The 24,620-nt window shown below is 43.9% G+C and overlaps 1 protein-coding gene across 2 annotated transcripts in view; it reads right to left on the bottom strand.

Annotated features, from left to right (window-relative positions):
- The window catches only part of LOC138972510 (uncharacterized), a 323,114-nt gene that overhangs the window by 236,492 nt on the left and 62,002 nt on the right, over window positions 1-24,620 (bottom strand). The window contains exons 9-13 of one of the 2 annotated variants that reach the window (XM_070345159.1): window positions 6,444-6,601; window positions 5,082-5,222; window positions 3,793-3,898; window positions 2,260-2,417; window positions 493-1,393 (exon numbers count right to left, since the gene is read on the bottom strand). In XM_070345159.1, the coding sequence (XP_070201260.1) occupies window positions 1,349-1,393; window positions 2,260-2,417; window positions 3,793-3,898; window positions 5,082-5,222; window positions 6,444-6,601 (608 nt within the window). In that variant the 3' untranslated portion in view covers window positions 493-1,348. Of the gene's footprint in view, window positions 1-492; window positions 1,394-2,259; window positions 2,418-3,792; window positions 3,899-5,081; window positions 5,223-6,443; window positions 6,602-24,620 lie in introns of those variants that run through there. The other variant, XM_070345157.1, reaches the window with a different exon arrangement.

Raw genomic sequence — 24,620 nt, 5'->3', positions numbered from 1 at the left:
GGAGGCTGGTAGGATGGAAGGCGTGAAGCTCCATGGTCTGAGTCCCCAGGATTATTTGCGCAGTAGCAGTTCTCTAGGCTGGTCACACAGCTTGTTGCTGTGCCGACTGGTCAGGGACTCGGACATGGGGCTGTGGGTATAACTCTAAGCCCAGATTATCACATCAGCGTGTTTCAGTTTGAGATCGAGTAGCTCCCCCCATCCCTCCTGATTCTAGCGACTACCCTCTAGACAACATATCCTCACCCTAGGCTCACTAGTCACCAAACTGTACATACTTTTATTTTATTACCACGGCCTTCGTGGCTTACATCTTAATAATAATAATAATAACGATTACTTATATAGCGCGTAAACCTCGTGGTGACGAGCCCAGAGCGCTTTACACTTACACAATCATAATACAAACAAGGAAAGAGAACTAAATCCGAATAAATTCAAACATGGTCACACACACCCACACACGCACGCACACACACGCGCACACACACACACACACACACACACGCGCGCGCGCGCGCGCGCGCACACACACACACACACAATCTTTCTTTCGTCATTGTCAATGTTCAGGTAACCCGCAATGTCATTCCATGTACGCATACGTTATTCTAGTACAACACACACAGGCACATACACATCCTCATGAACGCCACACTTTAGTAGATAATACACGTGGCAGCGCCGCGACTTTATTTTTTAAAAGTTTTGAGATTTATTGTTTGTGTTCCTCTTACTTGCTCATCTATTTGCTGTTATTGGTGATCCTGTAAGGTTCCACTTTTTAACTCGTTTTGAATTAAAACAAAAAATTTTACAAACCCGTTATTCAAGATATAGAATACAGACTTATAATTCTTACCAAGAAACATCTTAACTACTTTTCATTCTAACAAATTCCACAGAGCATTATCATCTCAACCCCACCCCCTGCCCTCCTCTCCATATTTTTTTTTTTTTTTTTAAAGCGGACAAACACTCAAGTACTTAATGGCTTAAAACCGCAGGACTTTTAATATTAATTTTAAGTAAGGATGGAAGGAGAGATGTTTCCTCCTTTTTCTTATACGTTTTAGTAAATTCATAACTGTCGTGCAAACCTTGTGCCTAAACATCATGCAAACACTAACAAGTCCTAGACGCAGGCGTTTACTACATTACAGAACAAATCTGCCGCATATAGCTGAAGGCCAAAGCATGCAGTCACATGGAGCTGCCTGGAGAACTCCTCATCTTCGTCTGTGACGACAGCGCGCTTAGCTTGCCGTTCAGCCTCCTCTTTAGTGACGAGTTTTTTTAGCTGTCTGCTTTGAATCAGGCCTTCAAAATGGCTGTTGACGTCACAAGTCTATCTGGTTTTGTAGTAAGTATTACCGTTTGCCCTCACCATGTCCTGAAAACGACAACACACACACACACACACACACACACACACACACACACACACACACACATATATACTCTCTCTCACACACATAAACACACACTCACACACACACATACACACACATACACACACACATAAACACACACACATACTCACACACACACACACACACACACACCCACATGACCCTCTTTTAAGAACACGAGATGGAATACCCAAATCCTGCATGCTACCATCACCCACGCACCCTGGCTGTTTTCATTTTTCTCATTTCACTTAATGTTAAACAATAGAAAGGATTTTTAGGGATCTCCACCCCCCAAAAAAACTATGATCAAGTGTTTACGTTTAGACTAAAACATGATCCATGCGAGTGCTGTCAACATTACACTTTATTCTGACGTTAAAAACGAATGGGGAAAAAAAGTAGATGATGAAAATGATACAACGATGCCCAGTTATTCGTGACTGCATTCCTTTTTCCGATGCTCTGAGAAAAGGCGTAAACTCTCCCGTTGTTGTTTGCTTGCGTTTACAACTAAACGCAAATAAGTCAAAATGCTACGCGATACGGTATTTACAACAACTATTTCGATCCTGCAAACAAATACATTACTAAGGGCGAAAGTGCAATACTTCCTTCAAAAACACATTTATTTAACTTTTACTGATTTATTACATGAACAAGAATTACGGTGGATAAATGGTTAAATGTCTCGATTGTTAAGCGTGGTAACTTTACGAAAGAAAATGAACCCAAAACGGTTATGTTGTTTGATGTGTTATTCAAAACCCAAGTCGAAGCTGTTTTATTTTTTTCCTCATTTGAGTAAGAGGTGATTTTGGCGCGAGAAATTCCCATACTAACTCACCAGAAATTTGATCATCACTTCCTGAAGCAGGATTTCCTTGTCTCTTGGAGCAGCTTTGTTGTTCATTCCAACATAGCGATAGTTGGCGTCTTGAAGTACCTGTTTCAGCTCACCAGGCATTTTCTTAACCTCTTCATCAAGGGCCTTCTTCTGCTCGTCTGAAATAGAATACACAAGCATAGTAAGACACACAGGTATTCATACACAAATACGGGATAAACTATGATGATTTCTTTTAAAAGTTTGAATACATGCCGAGTCTCAGTGAATATTAAGAATAATGGTCGAAGTTTAGTGAATCATGAAAAATGCAAGCTTCAGCGAACTGAGACCATTACTTTTAATAATCACTGAGACGAGGTGTGTAAATAATTTATTCCTCCTTTCTTCAAATTTTCAAATAAAAAAGGTGAGTTTGATCGAGTCCTCGTCACTCTGCCAGTCTACCTACGCAAGCAAGTGAAAATCATTCAAGTCTGTTAACACTTTACAGCAGTTATTTAGTTTGGAATAACAAATCTAGTACATAGTTTATGCCGTTGTTCTTCTGAGGCGATAAAGGCAGATACATGTTTTGTTCTTTTCACATTTTTTGCATCGCTGAGGAAATTTTCTTCCGTCGTAATTTGTAGCAGACGAACTTTTGCCCCCGTGTTCGCACGTAAAATACTGTATTAAGTTCGGTTTTTCCAGGCAAGGCAGTGAATGGAACCGCTTAATTTTCTTAACATTCAAGGATGTGTGCATTTGCTTGCGTTTATGAAATGAAATACAGCTGATAATTGACTGACGGATTGCAGTCCTTTTGTCGAAGTGCCCTAGTTTGAAGAAATCCGGCAGGGGAACAACTATAGTCTCTAAAAACAGTGTGAGAGTTACCTGTCTTGAGAACTGCTCGCGCAGATTGGTTTGTACAAGATAGATTTGGATTCAAATATCAACCAAACTCATGGTTTTTATATTGGATTTCGCATGTTGAAACCTGTAGTTGTTAGTTTAAATGAGGTATGTTTGTTTTTGTCTGCTCCAGATATGTATATTTCGTACATTTTAACGTTCGGAAATTTTCAGTCATAAAATTAGTGCCCCCAAACTACAGCTTCTCAACCCATGAGCTATCGAGGATTCAGGCACGTTCCTGGGAAGTTATTTGTTTGGTTGCTGGGTGTTTATCGAAACATAACCAGCCCTACAAGTTTACAGAGGTAAAGAAGCTGAGGGGGTAATAAGGAGTTTGTTCATAGTACTTTTACTTTGAAAGAAGGAACAAGGTTTTGGACAAGGTTTTCGTCGTGCTTTTGAGGTGAAACTTCTACTTGAAGAGACGGTGTCCGTTGTCATTTAAATTTGAACAATCGGGGGAGCGATCTTATGTTAGAGATAGAAAGAGAGAGACACACACACTGATACACACACGCAGAGGGACAGACAGTTAAAGACAGAGAGAAAGACGGAGTCAGAGAGACAGACAGTAAGAGACGAAAGCTTTGGTTGTAAACTACTACTAAGAACATATTTTGAAAAACGCTTTACCAATGGTGTCACCCAAAGCATCCATTCCATTGAACACGATGATCAGGTACTTTGACATCTCCTCCGAAAACAGTTTCTTAAGCTTGACGTACGCCTGGTACTCTTCCTGTGTGAGCAGTGTAGATCATTGTAAGATAAGACGTATCGATCACCATCATGTCATACAGCTGCGAAATTTAAACAATCTTAAAAAAGAAAAGAGTTTCGTTTCCAAGCAAGAGACAGTCACATGGATATGTTTCTTTATTTTCATATTTATGAATGACAGCTTTTGGGACTTTTAAGACCTGGACAAACTACAGTTAACATGGTCATTTCATCTTTCCAGCAACTGAGAACCGATTTGCTTTATTAACTCTTTTTCACGGTAATAAAATGAACACACGGCCAGGAGTATAAACGCAAAACATGAATCTTAATGTATTTGTGTTGTCTGCTCCGGATATGTATTGTTTGTACATTTGAGCGTTAGTGGAACTTTTCAGTCGCTTAAAGTATAGTGCCCACACCGTGTAGCTTCTCAACCCAGGAGCTATCGAGGATTCGGGCGTGTTGCTGGGTGGTTATGTTTTGGTTGCTGGGTGTTTACTGAATAATAAACAACCCCTAAAATCTACAGAGGTAAAGACGCAGAGGGGGGAATAAATAGCATAAAACAACTACTATCTCTCATCGCCCCAAGAGCTATACATTTTAAGTTTGGGGTTGTAATTATGTGACCCCACACCAGGAATACCTTAAACATAAACGTTTGAGCGCTCATTTACTCACATTGAAAACGGCTGTGTTCTGAGTGGGTATAAATCCAGACTGCGCCAGTCATAATTTTCGTCCTACCTTTCGCCCTTAAGTGTTCATAAAGATACAGCTTTGAAATTGAGCCAAGAGCTCCAGAGTTCGCTTTGGGTGCTAAAACTTGAAGTGATGATAACATGCACACACGAGAAGGTTTTAAAATTAGTGTTTGAGCGTTCTATTTGACACAACTAAATGCTGTGTTTGATATTCTTCAATGGTCAGATTGTTTTTGAGTGTAATGCGAAGCGTTTTAGCCCTATATGTCACGGACTGTGCAAGTGTTTGTTAGACCGTAGGTTTGATTTCCTCAATTCAATGGTTTTAATGTGCTTTGACAAATGGGTATCTATGAAAACAAAATAAAGTATGATGAAGAACGGAAGTCCGGACTCCTGACACGGGAGAGCTTGACGAAGCAAACCGCTCGCTGAATAAATCACACAAATAGACAGATGGATAGAAAGGCAGTCAAAGACCGAGAGAGCTCAGACCTGGGTGAAGCGACGGCCAGTTCTGAGAGCAAGGACAAGCAGATGAGGTCCAGGGTAGGCCATTGCAACACTCTTGCCCACTGCACGGAGTATGACGTCGTCATCTTCGTCTGTATCGCACAGGCCCGGGGTGTCCACCAGCTGTCACACAAATTCAAGGTAAGTAAACAGTATTGCTCTCAGATCATATAAGCGTGCAGCCATGTCTACAGTGTAGATTCGCTTTTCGAAATTATGCACATCGGAGCCACGATTCGCTGATGATTGCTTGCAGTGATCGCTGAACACACATGTTTTTTTTTCTAAACTCACGTGACCTCAGCCAATCACGCTGGCAGCGGCCAATGACAGCCAGCGATCATTGCTGTAAAGAATCGTGAAGTTCGATGTTCATATTTCGAAAGAAAAGACTATCGTATTTAGCGTGCATTTAATAACAGACACATCACTGTTAGTTGTTTGGCAAGATTGCGGGTCTGCCACTCTATCGCAAAGCTTGACAATCCTGACAGACTTTATTTCCTAAACCCGTCTTCGAGCTAGTCATGAAAATACGATAGACATGTTTGTGCATAATAAACACATTCTGGAAATAACTCTGTCAGGTTTACGAGACTTGGTGCCAAAAGATGCGCATAAAGGTGCTTGCGTCAAATTTTACGATTTATTCACAGCAAAAGATCAGGGTGTCGAACGTAAGACAAAGCAACGTTTAAGCAAACGGAAAACGTATCCCTTTCCGTGACATTGTAGACCAGTCCCTGGTGAGATAATTGATTTGACTTTCTCCTCGTGTTTAAAAGTTGCCGAGTTGAGCTCAGAAAATTCTTTAATTTTCTTCGAGTTTTACTCTTTTGTCAGGTCGATTTTGGGGGTACCCTAGCTTATTTGATCGGCAGTCACGTGACCCCCTAAAAACGAAATCTTTGATCCCAAAAGTGTGCCAGATAGAAAGTTTGAATGAAATAACATTGGCATGTTTGAGTTGAGGTACAAAACGGTTTCTTGTTATTATTAATTTGTTTTTTTTTTACTGAGGTTTCGATAATCAAAAAACAAGAAAGGTAGGTTGTTGGAACGTTTGTTATTGACAAAAAAATACATACACAGATATTTCGACCCAACGGTCTTTTAAGTGAACAGACAAACAAATAATTATTCACACACAACTTATCTTGCTAGTTCTATCAGTTTACGTCCACTCGTCAGGAAGCCGAGCGAATGAATGATTGTATTGGAACGTTGGCAGTCTTTTTGTTTTTGGATTTGAGGTTTCGATAAGCTGGATGTTTGCATAAGCACTGCTAAACAGTTCTCATTAGTTAAAGCATACGACTTTATTTTGGATACTTTAATACATACCTCTATGAGAGTTCCACTCCGTTTTCCTGTTTGCCTTTCACATTTTGCAGTATTTGATCTCATTCCTCTTCCAACCTTGAACACACTTTTATTCAGCAAGCTGTTCCCCAACGAGCTCTTGCCAGCTCCAGTTGTTCCGATCAGGATTATACGTATAGCTGGCAGAGAGATTTGTTGAAGAAAAGAAAGGAAACAATTCGCGTGAAGCGATATGAAAACAATTAATCAATCTGACGGCCTGATAATAAAATATCAACACTTAATAACAGCCAACACCAAACCTACATGTACTAAAGCTTTGCTAGCCTATACCCGAAGACCTAGACTGGTCCAGCTCGTCTTCGCGAAGCATGCGAACGTAGTGCTTTATCAAAATATTTTCTGTAATTTTCAGAGTAAACATGGCATTTCTATATATTTTTGGATTCATGAAATGATAAACAAGTCGCGTAAGGCGAAATTACCCACGGAATGAAACTGAACGCACTGCATTTTTTCATCAAGACAATTATACAACTTCGTCAATAGGCGCGAGAAGGAAATCGCCCACTTTTCACGTGCAAAACGAAGTGAAATTGACGAGCCAGAATAGCGCGGTAGCGTTTTGCACTAAGCAGGACAGTCGCTTTTCTGTATTCCTTTTAACTTTTTAAGCTTGTTTTGAATACAACATATCATAATAATGTTTTTGGAATCAAAAAATGAAAAGGAATAAGATAAAATCATTTTTGGATCGATTTCTTAAAACTTGATCGTGGTACTAATTAACCTATTTCCGTTAAATGTGATCACATTTTAAGAGTAAACATAACATATGTATATATTTTTAGATTCAGAATGTGATGGAGAATACGATGCTATCAATTTCAAATCTGTTTGAGAAACATCGGTTTTAATGACAACTTTAATTAGCAAACTTATTAATTAGTTGTTAAGCTTCCGAGCTGGAATGCAATCCCATCGTCCGGACTTTGTCAAAGATTGCTTGACCATAATGCCAACCAATTCGGTTGAAAAATGGGAGCGTGACAGTGTCGCCACAACTTTCACAAAAAGCCGGATATGACGTCATCAAAGACATTTATTAACTAGTCGCGTGAAGCAATATAAAAACATTTAGTCAAGATAAACACCACAAACCAATCATCGCCGAGACTACATTCAGATAGTCTCGGTTAACCATACCGAAGACCGAGACGAGTCACGCTCGCCGTCGCGAAGCACGCGTTCGTAGTACTTACTGAACCTATTTCCTTTCATTCTGAGCATATAGTTAAAGTAAACATGACATATCTATATACTTTTAAAATTTAGGAGAAGATGAGGAATACAATGCAATCTTCTTCTTCTTCTCCTTCTTCTTCAGCGTTCCAGAATTGTCTGGTTACGTGTGAGCTCGTTTGACCATTTGGGTTCCCCAAACTATACTCTGAGAGCATAGTCAGCTTTACTTCGCTTTCGTTGAGTAGGCATGCTGGGTATTTTCGTGTTTCTATAACCCACCGAATTCCGACATGAATTACAGGATCTTTTCCGTGCGCACTTGGTCTTGTGCTTGCGTGTACACACGAAGAGGGTTAAGTCACTAGCAGGTCAGCACATAAGTTGACCTGGTAGATCGAAAAAATCTCCACTCTTAACCCACCAGGCAGCAGCGACCGGGATTCGAACTCACAACCTCCCGATTAGGAGGCCGACGTCTTACCACCACCCCACTGTGTCCGTCACAATGCAATCAATTTTAAATCTGTTTGCGAAAAATCGATTTTAATGACAAATTTAATGAGCAAACTCATTAGTTAATTTGTAAGCCTCTAAGCTGAAATGCAATACCAAAGTCCGGGCTTCGTCGAAGATTTCTTGACACAAATTTTAACCAATTTGGTTGAAAAATGAAAAAGCCGAATATGACGTCATCAAAGACATTAAATGACTTTCTCCTCGTGTTTAAAAGTTGCCGAGTTGAGCTCAGAAAATCGTCTGGGGATATTATATACTGTTCAAAAAAAGAAACGCATAGTTGCTACTTGCCAAATTTGTTTTATTTTTCGAAAAAATTAACAGAAAATCCAATATTTAGATTATTTGTTTGAAATTTGGTATGGACACAGTTGAATGCACACACAGTTCATTTGCATCTTCAAATCAATCAGTCAATCAATACGATTGGGTGCCGAGGCTGTCAAGTCAGTAGGGGGTGTGACTGCCTTGAGCAGCAACAACTGCCCGGCACCTTCTGGGCATGGACTGGATCAGATGCCGGATATCTTGCTGTGGGATGGTGTCCCACTCCTCCTGAAGTGCCTGCAATAGATCGCGGTGATTTGCCGGCGCTTCTTCTCGCCTGCGCACACGTCTGTCCAATTCATCCCAGAGGTGTTCTATCGGGTTCATGTCTGGCGACATGGATGGCCAGGGAAGCACCTGGACATGGTGGTCGGTGAGGAACTGGGTGGTGAGTCGTGCTGTATGCGGGCGAGCGTTGTCCTGCTGGAATATGGCATCCTGGTCAGCCAGAAGAGGAAGGGCGTGTGGGCGCAGAATTTCCTCCACGTATCGCTGGGCAGTTATGCGCCCTTGGACGTGCACCAGGGTGCTCCTTCCAGCGGTATTGATCGCCCCCCACACCATGACGCCTCCACCACCATGAACGGGTGCCTCATCCACACAGTTGGGCGCGTAACGTTCGTTTACTCTCCGGTAGACCCTCCTCCGACCATCATGTCGCTGGAGCAGGAAGTAGGACTCGTCGCTGAACCACACGTGTCTCCAGTGATTCCGGACGGTCCAGCGAAGGTGCTGGTTGCCCCACTGCACTCGGTTCTGGCGATGGCGGCGGGTGAGGACAGCTCCTCTGTGAGGTCTGCGAGCTCTCAAACCAGCTTCATGCAGGCGGTTCCGCACGGTCTGGTCCGATAATCGGTGTGGCCCGGGGAGAGCCTGGACAGAAGATGAGGCCGACAGGAAACGATTCCGGAGGTGGCGGAGCCGTATGAAGCGGTCGTGAGCAGCAGTTGTCGCCCTTGGTCTTCCCGCTCGTGGCAAGTCAGCAACGGAGCCAGTGGCTTGAAACCTGACCCACAGTCTACTGATGGTGCTCTGGGACACGTGGAAGTGCCTGGCGATTGCACTTTGACTTTGGCCTGCTTGTAAACGACCCAATGCAATTTGGCGGTCTTCTCTGCTCAATCGGGCCATCTTTCGTCGCTGAATTGTCGTCTGATTTCTTTGTGGCGAACAATCCGCTTTTATGGGTTTTGGAAGACATGGTGAGAGCTCAATATTCCCCGAGTTTCACGAGATTACACTGAAGCATGACGAGTGGTCATGCCAAATGAGCAATTTTGACATTGTAGCCACTGATAACGCATGCGTCACGTGCAGAGCTCACTTGTGGCAATGGACGAAAGGTCGACGACCAGATAAACATTTTCTGCAGTTTGGTGGATATCCTTGTAGCCATATAACTAAATTAACCAAATATTACAAGCTATGCGTTTCTTTTTTTGAACAGTATACCCAGGAACTATCATGTAAAGTTTCATGAAGATCGGTCTTGTAGTTTCTCTGAATCGCTCTAAACACACACACATACACACACACATACACCACAACCCTCATCTCGATTCCCCGTCTATGTTAAAACATTTAGTCAAAACTTGACTAAATGTAACAAACTTTAAAAAAACAAACATTTGGGGATATTAAACTCAGGAACTCTCATGTAAAGTTTCACGAAGATCGGTCCCGAATCGCTCTACACACACACACACACACACACACACACACACACACATACACACACACACACACACACACACACACACACACACACACACACACACACACACAAACACATACACCACGACCCTCTTTTCGATTCCTCATGTAAGAATAAGAAGTCATTGTTGGATCAAATACTAACATTTACAGTTGTGGGTAGTAATTTGAGATTAAGTAATGACCAAACTCATTAATTAATATTTAAACGTCCAAGCTTAAATGCAATCCGATAGTCCGGTTTTCATCGAAGATTGTTTCACCAACATTTCAATAAATTTGATTAAAAATTAAAGGCGTGACTGAAAATAAAGACATGTGGAAAAATAAAGCAGGAGCAAAGTAAAAGAAACGCTTACATTTCTAGGCACTTGGCCCTTGCAGATTAGTGAACTGAAAGTAACTGAACAGAACGGAATTATTTCGGCCTTGTTGACAATGATGAAAACCAGCACCACTTCAAGTTTGTTGTTGTTAACATATTAGTATTACTCTGACATCACCCTCCCGTTAAAAAAGGGCCCGATGCTGGAATATTATAATAATAAATCATTCTTAGTCAGCGCCTTTCACCACCAGACGGTAGTCTCATTGCGCTTTACATAATGCGTTGGCCATTGAAATACAACCTACACAATATGGCGATGTAAGACTATCTCATGCACGCCGTGGATGGTGGCACGCCTAGTTTTTTCCACCGCAGGAACAACACCCAATTCGTTCCCCCGCACGCGGAAGCAAAATTGTTATCTCGCAAAGGAATTGCCCTGTGAAGGTACGTTGTGGCAAATCACATTATTAAGTATAGATATTCTGAAGCAGAATTGCCTAGGCTATATGTATAATATGTAACTTATGTCTTGTTATGTACTCGTGAACAGTGGCGTTCGATTTTCTGCAGAAGTCCGTGAAAATTATACAGAGAGGTCTCAATTTCGTACAAATTAACCTAGAACTACCATTTAAAGCACTATTTTAATACTCACAGTTTAATCTTCGATACCTTGCAGCCTTGTATGCGCGTTTTTGGGCACCAGCATCGTGGATAAGCTGCTCTAATCTAGCGTTATTTTGTGGTACTCGATTCTCAGTGGGTAAGGTCCCCCGCAGACACCAGATAAGGTCCCCCGCATTTTTGACCAAGCTGTGGGGGATCTTACCCCGTCAAATTTCACTGTTGATCTTTGAACCGATCGTGAGTCTAAACTAAGGTAAGCTTAAACTTAAAAATGAAGAGCAGTATCCACAAGTAGTTTGACTTTGACCAGCAAAAAGATTTAAGCCCTTCTGTTGACCGTGCTTTGTGTTATTTCATCATTTTTAACGTGGGAGACAGTATTTCTGACTTGTCTTGATGACATTTCTTCTCTTATGTAGTACACGAGAGTGTAAATGGTAAGACAACTAGCTGATCCAATGCAAAATAAAGTACCGAACAGTATGATATAAACTTCAATACTAGAAAGTCTGGTTATCTACTATTTTAAGGCATTAATATGGAGACACCTACCATGTTGTTCGTCTTGCGGGGGAACGAATTGGGTGTTGTTCCCGCGGTGGAAAAAACTAGGCGTGCCACCATCCACGGCGTGTCATGAGATACCCCTTATTAATTAGAGAGTGCTTTTGTTCTTTTTTTTTTTAATAGAATTTCTGAAAAAATCTAATTCAGCAAACAAACAAAAAACAAAAAAGCCACAACAACCTGTATCGTTGGTATGTATTCAAGTCGAGAGATGGCCATGTAAAAGCCTAGCCAGATCTAAGATGGTGAGCCGAATCGATCACACGAGAAGGAATGTGCCAGCCTTACATAGTCGCGTTTTAAGCGAGTTTTTGTGTAGCTACCATCGCACGAGAAAAATAGGGAATGATAGGAAGGTGCATTCATTCGTCTCCTGCTTACTTCTCTGAACTCCTCACCGTCTATTCTCCAGCCGAGACAACTCCGTGCCTCTTCTGACTGTCGCATCCTCACCATTCCACACACCAAAACCAAAACATACGCCACTCTCAGTCACCCCAAGCATTTAACCGAGCACTTAAAACGCACCTCTTCAAGAAATACAACCCCTGATTTTGTTTTCTCAGTCCATCAGTAGGCTACATGTAGTGTATTTGTTGTTTTAGTGATAATTTGATAATGTATATAAACATCTAGGGCTGTTTTAAGTATTGTTGTGTTCTGTTTGATTAAGGGTATTCAGCTGGTATTTCCTTGTTTTCACTACCTATTTTATTCATGTTTTTATCCCTTAGTTAGTGGAAGAATCTTTTGTAATGTTCCAACGTGGAATTTTGAAAGCAGGGAGCACACTAGAGGCAATGGAAGAGGTGGGGGAGGGGGTGGGGTGGGGTATGTGTTGTTGCCTCATCATCTTCATGTAATTTATGCGTAAGTGTATATGAGTATGCTTGAGTTGTTAAGGCGAAAGATTGTGTATGAGTGCGCCTTGAGTCGCCTTGTGGTGAGATATGTGCGCGTTATAAATTCTTGTATTATATACACACACACCGTATATGGTGGAGAAAGACCGAAAAGCTCCTCGCGCCCCCTAATTGGCGTAGAGGCGCGTCCCCCGGGTGGTGGATGGGGGAGCCTTCTCTACTAACTTCTGAGAGAAGGTCGCATCACTCTCGATGCCGTGAACCTAATTAGGATCTTTTTCTTGTTTCTTCTCTATTTCTGCCTCCCCAAAGTCCTTTTACTTTCCTTTTCTCACCCATAACATTCTTCACTTATTACCCTTGTTAAGTGGTTCTTGTATAGAATATAGTCAATGTTTGTACAGATTTTAGTCAAGCAGTATGTAAGAAATGTTTAGTCCTTTGTACTGGAAACTTACATTCTCCCAGTAAGGGCATATATTGTACTACGTTGCAAGCCCCTGGAGCAATTTTTTGATTAGTGCTTTTGTGAACAAGAAACACTTAACAAGTGGCTCTATCCCATCTCCCCCCTTTCCCCTATCCCATCTCCCCCCTTTCCCTCGTCGCGACATAACCTTCGTGGTTGAAAACGACGTTAAACACCAAATAAACAAACAAACAAACAAACCGAAAAGCTGAGCCATATACTCATACCCTTGTAAAAGTGAAAGTCGGTTTTAGAACCATAAAAGCCAGGATGAAATACTTACAGTTCACAGTCAACACTGTGGTGGCGCTCTTTGTAGACCCCAATCAATCAATCAATAGGAAGCTTATATAGCGCGTATTCCGTGGGTACAGTTCTAAGCGCTTGTCGAAGAGTAGTCAACACAGGACTAACAAAGAAACTAACATATACAGACGGACACGAACCCTATCACACACTATCGCAACCCCTGGTAAATATACAACAAACATACACATCAATAGCTAGGTCCAAACAAAATAATATTAAGCACAAAGAAAACACCTCTCACAGAGCACAGCACAAGAATGTCTTTTGGGGCACAACACATCACGTCGAACATGAAAGTCACAGCCAGCTACGGGAAGAACTGAGTCTTCAACCTACTCTTGAACGCGTCAAGAGAGGGGCTCTGGCGAAGCTCAAGCGGCAGGGAGTTCCAGACGGAGGGGCCCGCGGAGGGAAATGCACGCTGACCAGCAGATGCGAGTTTGGAGCGAGGGATGTGAAGGCGGAGTGGGTCAGCAGCAGAACGAAGGGGACGGTCGGAGGGCTGGGTGTACAGGTCCAGGGAGGATTGAAGGTACTCGGGAGCAGAGTCGTTGAGACACTTGTAGACCAGAGTGGACAGTTTGTAGGAGATTCGTGTGTTGACAGGGAGCCAGTGCAAGGAGCGAAGTAGGGGGGTGATGTGGTCTCGCTTCGTCTTCCTCAACGTCAGCCTGACAGCAGCGTTCTGGACTCGTTGTAGGCCATGAATGGATGAGGCGGGGAGGCCAGCCAGAAGAGAGTTGCAGTAGTCCAGACGACTGAAGATGAGGGAGACAACCAGCTTGACACAGGCGTCGTGGGTGAGGTAGTGACGGATGGAGGCGATGCGTCGTAGGTGGAAAAAGCAGGTCTTGATGATGAAGGAGATGTGTGTCTGCATGGAGAGAGTGGAGTCGTGAAAGACGCCAAGGCTCTTGACAGCAGGGGAGAATGGAACAGTCGCGTCATCCAGCTGGAGGTCGGTCACAGTGAGGGAAGCAATCTTCTGTCGTGTTCCAACGAGAAGGGCCTCCGTCTTCTCACTGTTCAGCTTCAACTTGTTCTCAGTCATCCAGTTCTTGATATCAGTGAAACAACTGGAGATGGCTCCAAGGAGATGGTCAACGTCCTCCGGCTTGGCGCTGTTCTGGAGCTGCGTGTCATCGGCAAAGGAGTTGTAGTTCAAGCCGTGGCGTTCGATGACCAGGGAGAGGGGTTGGGTGTACAGGGTGAAAAGGACAGGGCCGAGGACAGACCCTTGTGGGACGCCGAAGCGGACAGGGACAGGCTGAGAAGAGAACGAATCAGTGGTGACAGTCTGAGAGCGGTTCTGGGGGTAGTTCCGGAACCAAGAGAGGGCGGTGTCGTGAATGCCGAACGTGGAACTGAGGCGATCGACGACTAGTTGGTGGTCGATCGTGTCGAAGGCCGCGGAAAGGTCCAGCAGCACAAGGGCAGAGACGAGGCCGCTGTCTATTGCGTTCAGGAGGTCCGTGGTGATTCGCAGGAGCGCCGTCTCGGTGCTGTGGTGAGGGCGGTACGCTGACTGGTACACTGGCATCAGCGAGTTCCGAGACAGGTGGGCGCTCAACTGCTCCAGGATGATACGCTCCAGAAGCTTGGAGAGGAAGGGCAGGTTGGACACAGGACGGTAGTTCTTCAACTCGTTGACGTCAAGGCCGGGCTTCTTGATGAGTGGGCGGACAACGGCAGACTTGAAGCAGTCGGGAACGACGCCTGTGGCCAGGGAGATGTTGATGATCTCTTTGGTAGACGGCAGGAGCTTGTCCAGACACTTGGTGAAGAGGAAGCCTGGCAGGGGGTCTAGCTCGCAGGTCTTGATGGCCGTCTTGGTGATGAATCGGTTGACGTGGTTTTGAGTGACAGGCTGAAAGCACGTGAGGGGGGAGCCGGAGAAGGAGGGGGAGGGTGGGGACGGGACGAAGGGCCCCACAGAGTTAGATGCCTCACAGTGATAGCAGGGCGGGAATGTTTGAACGTCACAGACTAAAGGGGTTGACTGACCCTCCGTGCTGGTCTGTGATGGCTGTACTATTACTTTTGGCTCGTCTGAAAGAAAATCGTCTGATGAAGTAAGATGTTTCAAAAAGCATGAACACTTTTGGCTTCCCAGGAAAAGAGTCCGTTCTGTGCCGTTAGCGAGCGTTTTGTGGGCAACTCGTACTTGTGTCCTGGTGACTCTGTTTCTCTCTCTGTCCGTCCATCTGTCTTAATCTCTCTGTTTTATTCTGTCTGTCTGTTTCTCTTTCTTTCAAATTTCTCTGTCCGTGGCTCTCTCTCTCTCTCTCTCTCTCTCTCTCTCTCTCTCTCTCTCTCTCTCTCTCTCTCTCTCTCTCTCTCTCTCTCACGTGACCACGGACCGGGCAGTCGGACTTCAGATCGCTCCGTAAAAAAGATCCAGATTAGCATTGTTATCAACTACGTGGAACAATACCTTTACACTGACGTGTGTGTTAAGGCCTGCTGACCATGTCGATACCAAAGTTAAACCTGAAATCGGACTGTGGTCAGTTTTATTGGCGATTTCATTTTTACATCCACAATGATAGAGGATTGAACATGACGAAACCCGGGCCCGCACGTGCAAAAACACTCCAGGTAAAGTGGTCACTGAGCACTGTTCGTTCACTGTTGCTGGGCCTCCTATTTGTGTGCGTATTGTGTGACAGTGCGCTGTGTGGCTACAGTAACAGTTGTACTGGCAGTAGATTCCCCGACATCAGTTATGCCATCAGTGATACACATAGACTATTTGTGATGTTAGCTACCTCTGTGTGGTCATCTGGGACTGTGAAAATGCAAGCTACGATGCAGTACCGCTACCGCTACCGGTTCCAATGTGTGTTCGCATGGAACCGGAGGCCCACTTTGTCACTCTCGATCAGTACAGGTGTTTGTGCTGGTGGTTCTCGCGGCACTTCTCTTGGCATGTGGAGACGTGGAACTAAACCCCGGGCCTGTGGACTCCGACACAAGAAGGCTTATTAAGACGGTTGGGAAAATTGGTGAAAGATTGGAGACTGCTATCTCCCTTGTCAGTGGATTAACCGTACAAGTTAATTAACTCTTTCCAAGACGAGCTACAAAAGGGACTTCGAGACATCAACAACGTGAAACAGTCAACAACGCGTTTGCAAGAAAAAGTGTCAGCCCTCGAAAGAGAACTAGAATACCAACGGATACAATCAAAGAGTGACAACATCGTATTCTACGGAATTCCGGAAACTGGAAACGGACGTGAATCTAACCTTGATTGTGCCGAAGCTGTGTTAAGTGCCATCACTGTTAGCAGCGGCGAAACAGAGCGCCTGTGTTCGGTGGACGACATTGCATCAGCGCACAGACTTGGTCGGCGTGACACGACTCAATCAAGGCCACGTCCCATTCTAACTCGATTCATCAAAACCGGGACAAAACGAAATCTCATAGCAAACAGACATCTCCGACAGGGGCTAAGAACGGAGGGTATATATATGAATGACGACCTCACAGAGAGTCAGCGTGGAAGACTGAAGCAGCTGAGAGACGAAGGCCAGGCAGCATTCTTCAGGGGCACCAAACTTGTTACCAAGCCAAAGATAACCACACGTACTGGCCCAGGACACAGAGGAAATGGACGTGACACAGCTGGCGACCAACTCCAAGGGACTGGTGCCAGTAACTACAACATCTGGAACGATGAGACCAAGAGCAACGACAGAGGTGACAACCCATACACAGCTGACGACCAACTCCAAGGGACTGGTGCCAGTGACTACAACATCTGGAACGACGAGACCTGGAGCGACGACAGCGATGACAACCCATTCGGCCAGTTCAGCGATGATGGAGCAGAACCACACAACGGCACCAGCGGCGAGTATACCACAGAGTTCCCTTCCCTACCCCCACCCCGCCGCCATCTCAGCTTTGACGACGACACCCAGAGATCAACACCTGTGATGAGGGACGGCGAGGTCGGCGCAGCGAGGAGTGGACCACGACTCAACAGCTCCTGTCCCTCATCAGGTGGCAGGGGAAGGGGGAGGGGGAGGGTTTCTGTCAGCATCAGCGGCACCCCCGATGTCAGCGTCCCAAGTGTCGGGGGAGGTGGCAGCAGAGCCAGTGGTGGCAGTGTGCCCCTCCGCGGTTTCGGCCGTGGCAGTGCATCGCACGATCGTCACACCAGAGCTGCCGCCTCCCCGCTCAACGATGAACAATCAACGGTACTCCGCCTACGTTCGGGACGACACATCAACAGCACTGCCGGTGGTACGAAAAGCAAAACGTACTACCGCGGCCAACAAAAGCAGGGACGAATTGACGACATGATGAGGGACAACACTCAACAAAAACAATGACGTGGGGCGCCTGTACCTGCCAGTGTTGACAGTAACAATGCTGTGAAGTGTGTCAATGGGATCAAGGACACCCAGAGTCGCGGATCGCACGTGCGTGTCTTAAATTGGAATGTGGAGGGGTTACTAAGTAAGGTATGCGAAGCAGACTTCGTGCAGTACGTAAGTGATTTTGATATTGTCTGTTTTACAGAAACATTCCTCCAGTTTACTAGTCAACTTGATTGTTTCCCAGATTTTGCGCAGTTCTTTAGTCCGGCAGTTAAATTCACACAACAAGGACGCAGCAGTGGAGGTGTGATGATAATGGTTAAACGTTTTCTCGAGAAATCGATCACTGCACTAGACATAATACAGGACAACTCCGTCTGGTTGAAGATAAACAAATCAGTTTTTCAATCCGAGAAAGATGTTATTTTGTGCTGCGCTTACGTATGTCCGAGCGGCTCACCTTACTATGCACAGGGACATATAGCAGTAGCCTCGGGCATTGAGTTGATTGAACAAAATCTTTTGGAATGCGCAGAAACATATGATATGTCTTGCTGGTACCTCCTTTGTGGCGACTTTAATGCTAGAACAGGTAGACTCAACACAAAGTTACAAGCAGACGAAACGGACACACAAGAATTCGTGGCAACAGATATGTATGATTGCAGACAATCCGAAGATCCAGTTGTGAACCCTTTTGGTCGTGCGTTGTTAGAGGTGTGTTTAGGGTTTGATCTGACTGTGCTTAATGGCTCTTGCAATGGTGACGAAAAAGGCCAATATACATATGTGTGTTCCACAGGATGTAGCACAATTGATTACTTTGTGTGTTCTAGAGAACTTAAAGACAAACAGATGGAATTAAAAGTGGCAGAACGTTTCGAGGGTAAACATTTGCCGGTTGAGTTGACAATAGGACCTTCAAAGAAAAGACCAACGCGTGAAAAAACGAAACATGTTGATAAGATTATATGGGACGACGAAAAGAAATATGTTTTTCAGGAATTTATCAGAAATGGCGCCTTTGATAGTTATATTGCACAGGCGTCATCACTGTTAGCAATATCGTTAGACGATGCCGTAGATTGTCTAAACAGAGGAATGCTCAAGGCCGCGGAGTGCATGAAGCGGACTGTGTACATAGGGCCTCGAAACAGTAAATGGTTTGATGCCGAATGCAAGACAACCAGGAGAAAAACGCGCAGACAGTACAGGCTCTTTAAACACTCGAGGAGTAAAGTGAAGAAAGAATCGACCAGACACTTATATGTAGAGAGTAGACAGGCGTACAGATTCTTGCTGGCAAACAAAAGGCAACAATATAAAAAGGACAAGTTGAACTCATTGGTCTCAAAAGCGAGTGATTCAAAGTTATTCTGGGACGAAGTGCGATCAATCAGCGGGCGCAGGCACCAAAAACCAGAGATAAGTAGTAGGGAATGGTTGGACCACTTCAGGTTCATTTTAGGTGGTGAAGGCAACCCGGCTAGCGACCACTCTGAAGTGACCGAGGACACACCCGGCATTGACTACCTAGACGAGCCCATCTCGACTGATGAGATAGAGATTGGTATCAAGAAATTGAAATTAAACAAGTCACCAGGGTACGATGGCGTTTGTGCTGGAATGTTAAAGAACTCTTGCCCGAAACTGTTGCTGTTTCTTGTAAAGCTGTTTAACCAAATTTTTGACACAGGCGTTTACCCTTCTGCGTGGTCTTGTGGGATAATTGTCCCAATTCACAAAAGTCCCAATTCACAACCCTGATAACTACAGAGGCATTACGTTACTGAGCATAGTAGGTAAGTTGTTTGGCAGCATACTAAACAGGCGCTTATCTGACTGGGCGGAAGACAACAGTAGAATAGAGGAGGAACAGGGTGGCTTCAGAAAAGACCACTCTACTGTGGACAATATGTTTGTGCTATATGCTATTGTACAGAGGTACCTTCTTAAAAGATCTGGTAAGGTCTACATATGTTTCGTAGACTTCCGCAAGGCTTTTGACTCAGCTCAGTCAATATGGCTATGTTATGGAATGTATTACGCAAGCACGGGGTTGGCGGAAAGATGTTGAACATCCTGCAAAGTATGTACAAAGGAGTGAAGTCTTGTGTTCGCACCGACGATGGCCCATCGGAGTTTTTCCGTTGTCCATGTGGAGTCCCACAAGGTTCTGTGCTTTCACCAACATTGTTTTCATTCCTGATTAATGAACTGGCACTTGAAATGTTTCAAAACGGTAAACATGGAATACAGTTAACACCTGACGTGATGCAGATTCTCATATTGCTGTTTGCCGACGATGTACTTTTGATATCCTATAGCACAGCCGGGTTACAGAAACAGATTGATGTGTTAAAACAGTTTACGGATAAGTTTTCCATGACGGTCAACCTGAATAAGACAAAGGTAATCGTTTTTAGAAAAGGAGGATTTTTGGCAGCAAATAAAGCCTGAAAGTACGGAAACGAGGACATAGAGGTTGTGAACAGTTACAAGTACTTGGGGCTAAATTTCACCACACAATTGTCATTGACGCTAATGGTCAGCGATCTGGCCTCAAAGGCAAAGGCAAGGACTTGCCAAATTCTAAGATGTTTGCGGAGGCTAGGAAACATACCGAGAAGCGTCTTTTTAAAAATATTTATACGATTCTCAGGTCCTCCCTATTTTAATGTAGGGATCCGAGCTGTGGGGATTCCAAAGGTTTGAGGCCCTTGAGAAAGCCCTTTTTTTGCATGCAAGAAGTTTTTGTGTGTAGGACGACAAACACCGAACAAGATGGTTTATGGCGACTTAGGCCGTTATCCGCTTTATATAACCTCGTCGGTTCGCTGTGTTAAGTACTGGCTAAGAGTGTCAAATTTGCCAAGCGAAAGACTCCCAAGGAAAGCTTATGACATGATGAATCACTTTCAGGGTTGTGGCGGCAAGAAAACATGGTCACATTATCTAAAAGAAATGTTATGCATGTACGGCTTTGGAGATGTCTGGTTGCAACAAGGTGTAGGTGACTTGAAGCGATTTTTAGCAGTATTTAGACAACGATTGTTGGATTGCTTCCAGCAAGACTGGCACGACAGTATCATGAACTCGGAGCGATTTGAATTTTATTCGCTCTTTAAACAAGAAATTCGCGCTGAAGTGTATATAGACCATATTCAGCTCCGCTGTTTTCGAGATGCACACATACAATTTCGATTTGGTATTTCACCCATAAACACTCACAAATGTCGCTATCGAACTGACGTTGTACCGGACCTTTTGATTTGCCCTGTATGCAGAGAGGACGTGGAAGACGAGAAACATGTATTATTTGTATGCAAAGGATATTGTGATTATAGACTTGATGTCAAAATATTAAGAGAAAAAAACCAGAGTGAAGATGCGAACAGTATTATACGTGTTATGTCTGTAGATAAAGGGGATTCAGTGGTGCATGTGGCCAGATTCTTATATCGTGTTTTTCAAAAAAGAAAATGTTTTTTGGAATAGTTACCCAATGTGGAACAGGTGAACGAAACGGCGATGTGTTATACATAGTTTGTGCCGTGGAATGTTAGAGCAGGTTTGATTGCAAATAATGTATGCTGGTGTAGTACACCTGTGTGTTGCTCTACCTATTCAAACTGTTGATTTTTGCGCTGGAAATGTTTGTAGGTTAGAAAGAGAGAGAGGGGGGAGAGAGAGAGAGAGAGAGAGAGAGAGAGAGAGAGAGAGAGAGAGAGAGACAGAGACAGAGACAGAGACAGAGATTGAAAGCCGATAATGTTTGTTAGCACTATAAACTTGTTTGTCGTTGCACCTATCCATATTGTTCATTCATGCGCTGGATATGTCTTTAGGTTTGAGAGAAAGAGAGTGAGAGAGAGAGAGAGAGTGAGAGCGTGCGTGCGTTCGTGTGAGTATATGTTTGAGAGAAAGAGATAAAAACCGGGTGATTGTCCATAAATACAAACACACGGCATGTATTACTGACACCCCCCCCCCCTCCCCGTTGAAATGAACCTTGTGTGTTTAATCAATAAAATGTCTTACGTCTCTCTCTCTCTCTCTCTCTCTCTCTCTCTCTCTCTCTCTCTCTCTCTCTCTCTCTCTCTCCGTTTAAACCGCTGCCTATCCTTTATATCGTCTGTTTAAAGCCACAACCATATATCTCAAAATATTTGATTTTTCAAATTTTATATTTTCTGATAGAGCGTAGTATAACTATTACAATGGTATTTTTCTGAGTCAAAAATATGACATAACATCTGAGTTATAGAGGATATTTGGTTTATGCGCTAAGCTTTCACCCTCTGCCTTTCAAAGTCACAACCACACACACAGAAGCACGCTGTTTTGATTTTGAACTGAAGGCATGGGTTACAGCGTGTCAGTGCCCAGCCACAAGCCTATGTTTCATCAGCACATGCTTGTGGCTTTGTTGAAATGGGATAAACTCTCACCCCTCCACCCGCCACAGTGCAACAAGTGCCTGATATCACCCTGTGGTTATAGCTACACCGGCTAGGAGTGGCCTGCTCTGGTGGTAAAAAGGGGTCATAGTGCCAGAGCCTGCTTCTTGCTTTGAGAGCAGTCAGCTGTCAGCAAGGAGTGGGAACATCTGGAATTGCTCTGTGAGTCCAGGATAAGGGAACTTCCCACGCAACAGATACAATTAATATCAGAATGACTATCAGAATACTGCTGTGTACAATTTCACTTTGCTCTGGAATTTTCTTGAGGAAAGACTGACTTGGGACTATTGTGGAGAAACTTCAGATTTACACTTCTTCTTGTGGTAAGTATCAGTTAAATGAATGTTAACTTCAGTTAAATGTTGATAAAAGTGTTGATACTGTCAGTACACGTGTCAGTTAGTAATCATTATGGTTGACATGTGAAATGTTCACATTGTGATGTCTAGCCTAGAAACAATGTAATGATTGATTAATAGTCTATTTCATTTCTCACCCGATGAAGAGCGGTGATCAATCCTATACACTTTGCACTTGTGTAGGAACCTTTTTGTCAAGTAATGTTACACTTACTTTACTGAAATGCTATTTTAAATCTGTTTGTTTGTTTGCTTAACGCCCAGCCGACCACTAAGGGCCATATCAGGGTGGGCTATTTTAAATTAATGTCTGTCAGTGTCAGTGTATTAAATGGTAAAAACATGAAACTTCCAGAAAGGAGATGTATATCTGTTTTTGATTAACACTTCTCTCTCCCTCTCTCACTCTTTCTCTCTCTCTCTCTCACTATCTCTCTCTCTCACTATCTATCTCTCTCTCTCCCTCTCTTTCTCTCTCGATCTCTCACTATCTCTCTCTCTTTCTCTCTCTCTCTCCCTCCCACTCTTTCTCTCTCTCTCACTATCTATCTCTCTTTCTCTCTCTCCCTCCCACTCTTTCTCTCTCTCTCACTATCTATCTCTCTTTCTCTCTCTCCCTCTCCCACTCTTTCTCATTCTCTCTCTCTCTCTCTCTCTTTCACTATCTCTCTCTCTCTCTCTCTCTCTCTCTCTCTCTCTCTCTCTCTCACTCCTGTTTGTCTATCCTAATTCAAAAGGAATTGATGACTGCCAGCTGAGTATCTTACCCAGGGAAAATATTTACTTTCTCTCTCAGATATTCAGGTTTAAGACAATTGCTTTTCTTGTTTTCTTCACACACACACACACACACACACACACACACACACACACACACACACACACACACACACACACACACACACACACACACACACACAAACCAACCTTGATTTTATTTTATTTGATGTTTTTCTTTGTGGTCTAGGCATTTGCTGAACCTACCTAAAAAAAACAATGGATGAGGACACATGGTCAGAGTGTGACGAGGACATTTTTGTCAACATCATCACTGACACTGCAGACCCTTTGCCATCACAAAGTACAGGTATTGCTGCATTTTTTTCAAAGGCGTATTTCTCAGAAGGTGCTTTAATTTACGCCAAATTAACATTTTTGTTTGGGGAGCTAAACATATATAATTAGAGTAATTTGTTTTAACGATAACAGATGGAATACAGGTATTGTTTATGTGCAAGCATTTTATTTATTGTGGTAAAGTTGACCAAGCAGCAGAAAAGATGACGAAGAGCACATATTTGTTAATACAGCTTGTTTTGTCCAGCAGTGAATGACAGAACTTGCTTGCTTGCATTATTCCAGCTGGAATTTAAAGATTAATTTAATTCTTTATGTACAGGTGGCGATAACGAGGGGCTTGCTGCTGCAATTGGAGAGAGTCACAGCCAACACTCACTACAAGGTCCGTCTTCACAACAAGCGTCTTAATCGCCATCTGACCAACAATGGGATGGAAAAGTGCCCAGTTTACGCAGACGGGAACTGTTTCTTCAAAGCAGCGTCTCTGCATCTGCAACCCCATGATACTGTTTCCTTGAGGGCAGCTCTGTGTCAGCACCTCAGGCGAAACATTCAACATGACATCAGCTTCTTCACCTGCACTATGACTGACGAAGCCCTCGCACAGATTTATGCCATGTAGGAAGGTGGTGTTTGGAACAGGTCTTTGCTTGTTTGTTTTTGCTTAACGCCCAGCCGACCACGAAGGGCCACATCAGGGCGGTGCTGCTTTGACATAATTTATAACGTGCGCCACACACAAGACAGAAGTCGCAGCACAGGCTTCATGTCTCACCCAGTCACATTATTCTGACGCCGGACCAACCAGTCCTAGCACTAACCCCATAATGCCAGACGCCAGGCGGAGCAGCCACTAGATTGCCAATTTTAAAGTCTTCGGTCTTAGGCCGGGGTTCGAACCCACGACCTCCCGATCACGGGGTGGACGCCTTACCACTAGGCCAACCGTGCCGCAATGAGCTCTTGCCCTTGGTACTTGCAGACTACAGCAAAAGAAGGGT

Source organism: Littorina saxatilis, linkage group LG8 (assembly GCF_037325665.1).
Source record: "Littorina saxatilis isolate snail1 linkage group LG8, US_GU_Lsax_2.0, whole genome shotgun sequence".
In the NCBI taxonomy this organism is placed as follows: Eukaryota; Metazoa; Mollusca; class Gastropoda; order Littorinimorpha; family Littorinidae; genus Littorina; species Littorina saxatilis.
This window is presented reverse-complemented; position numbering and strand designations above follow the sequence as displayed.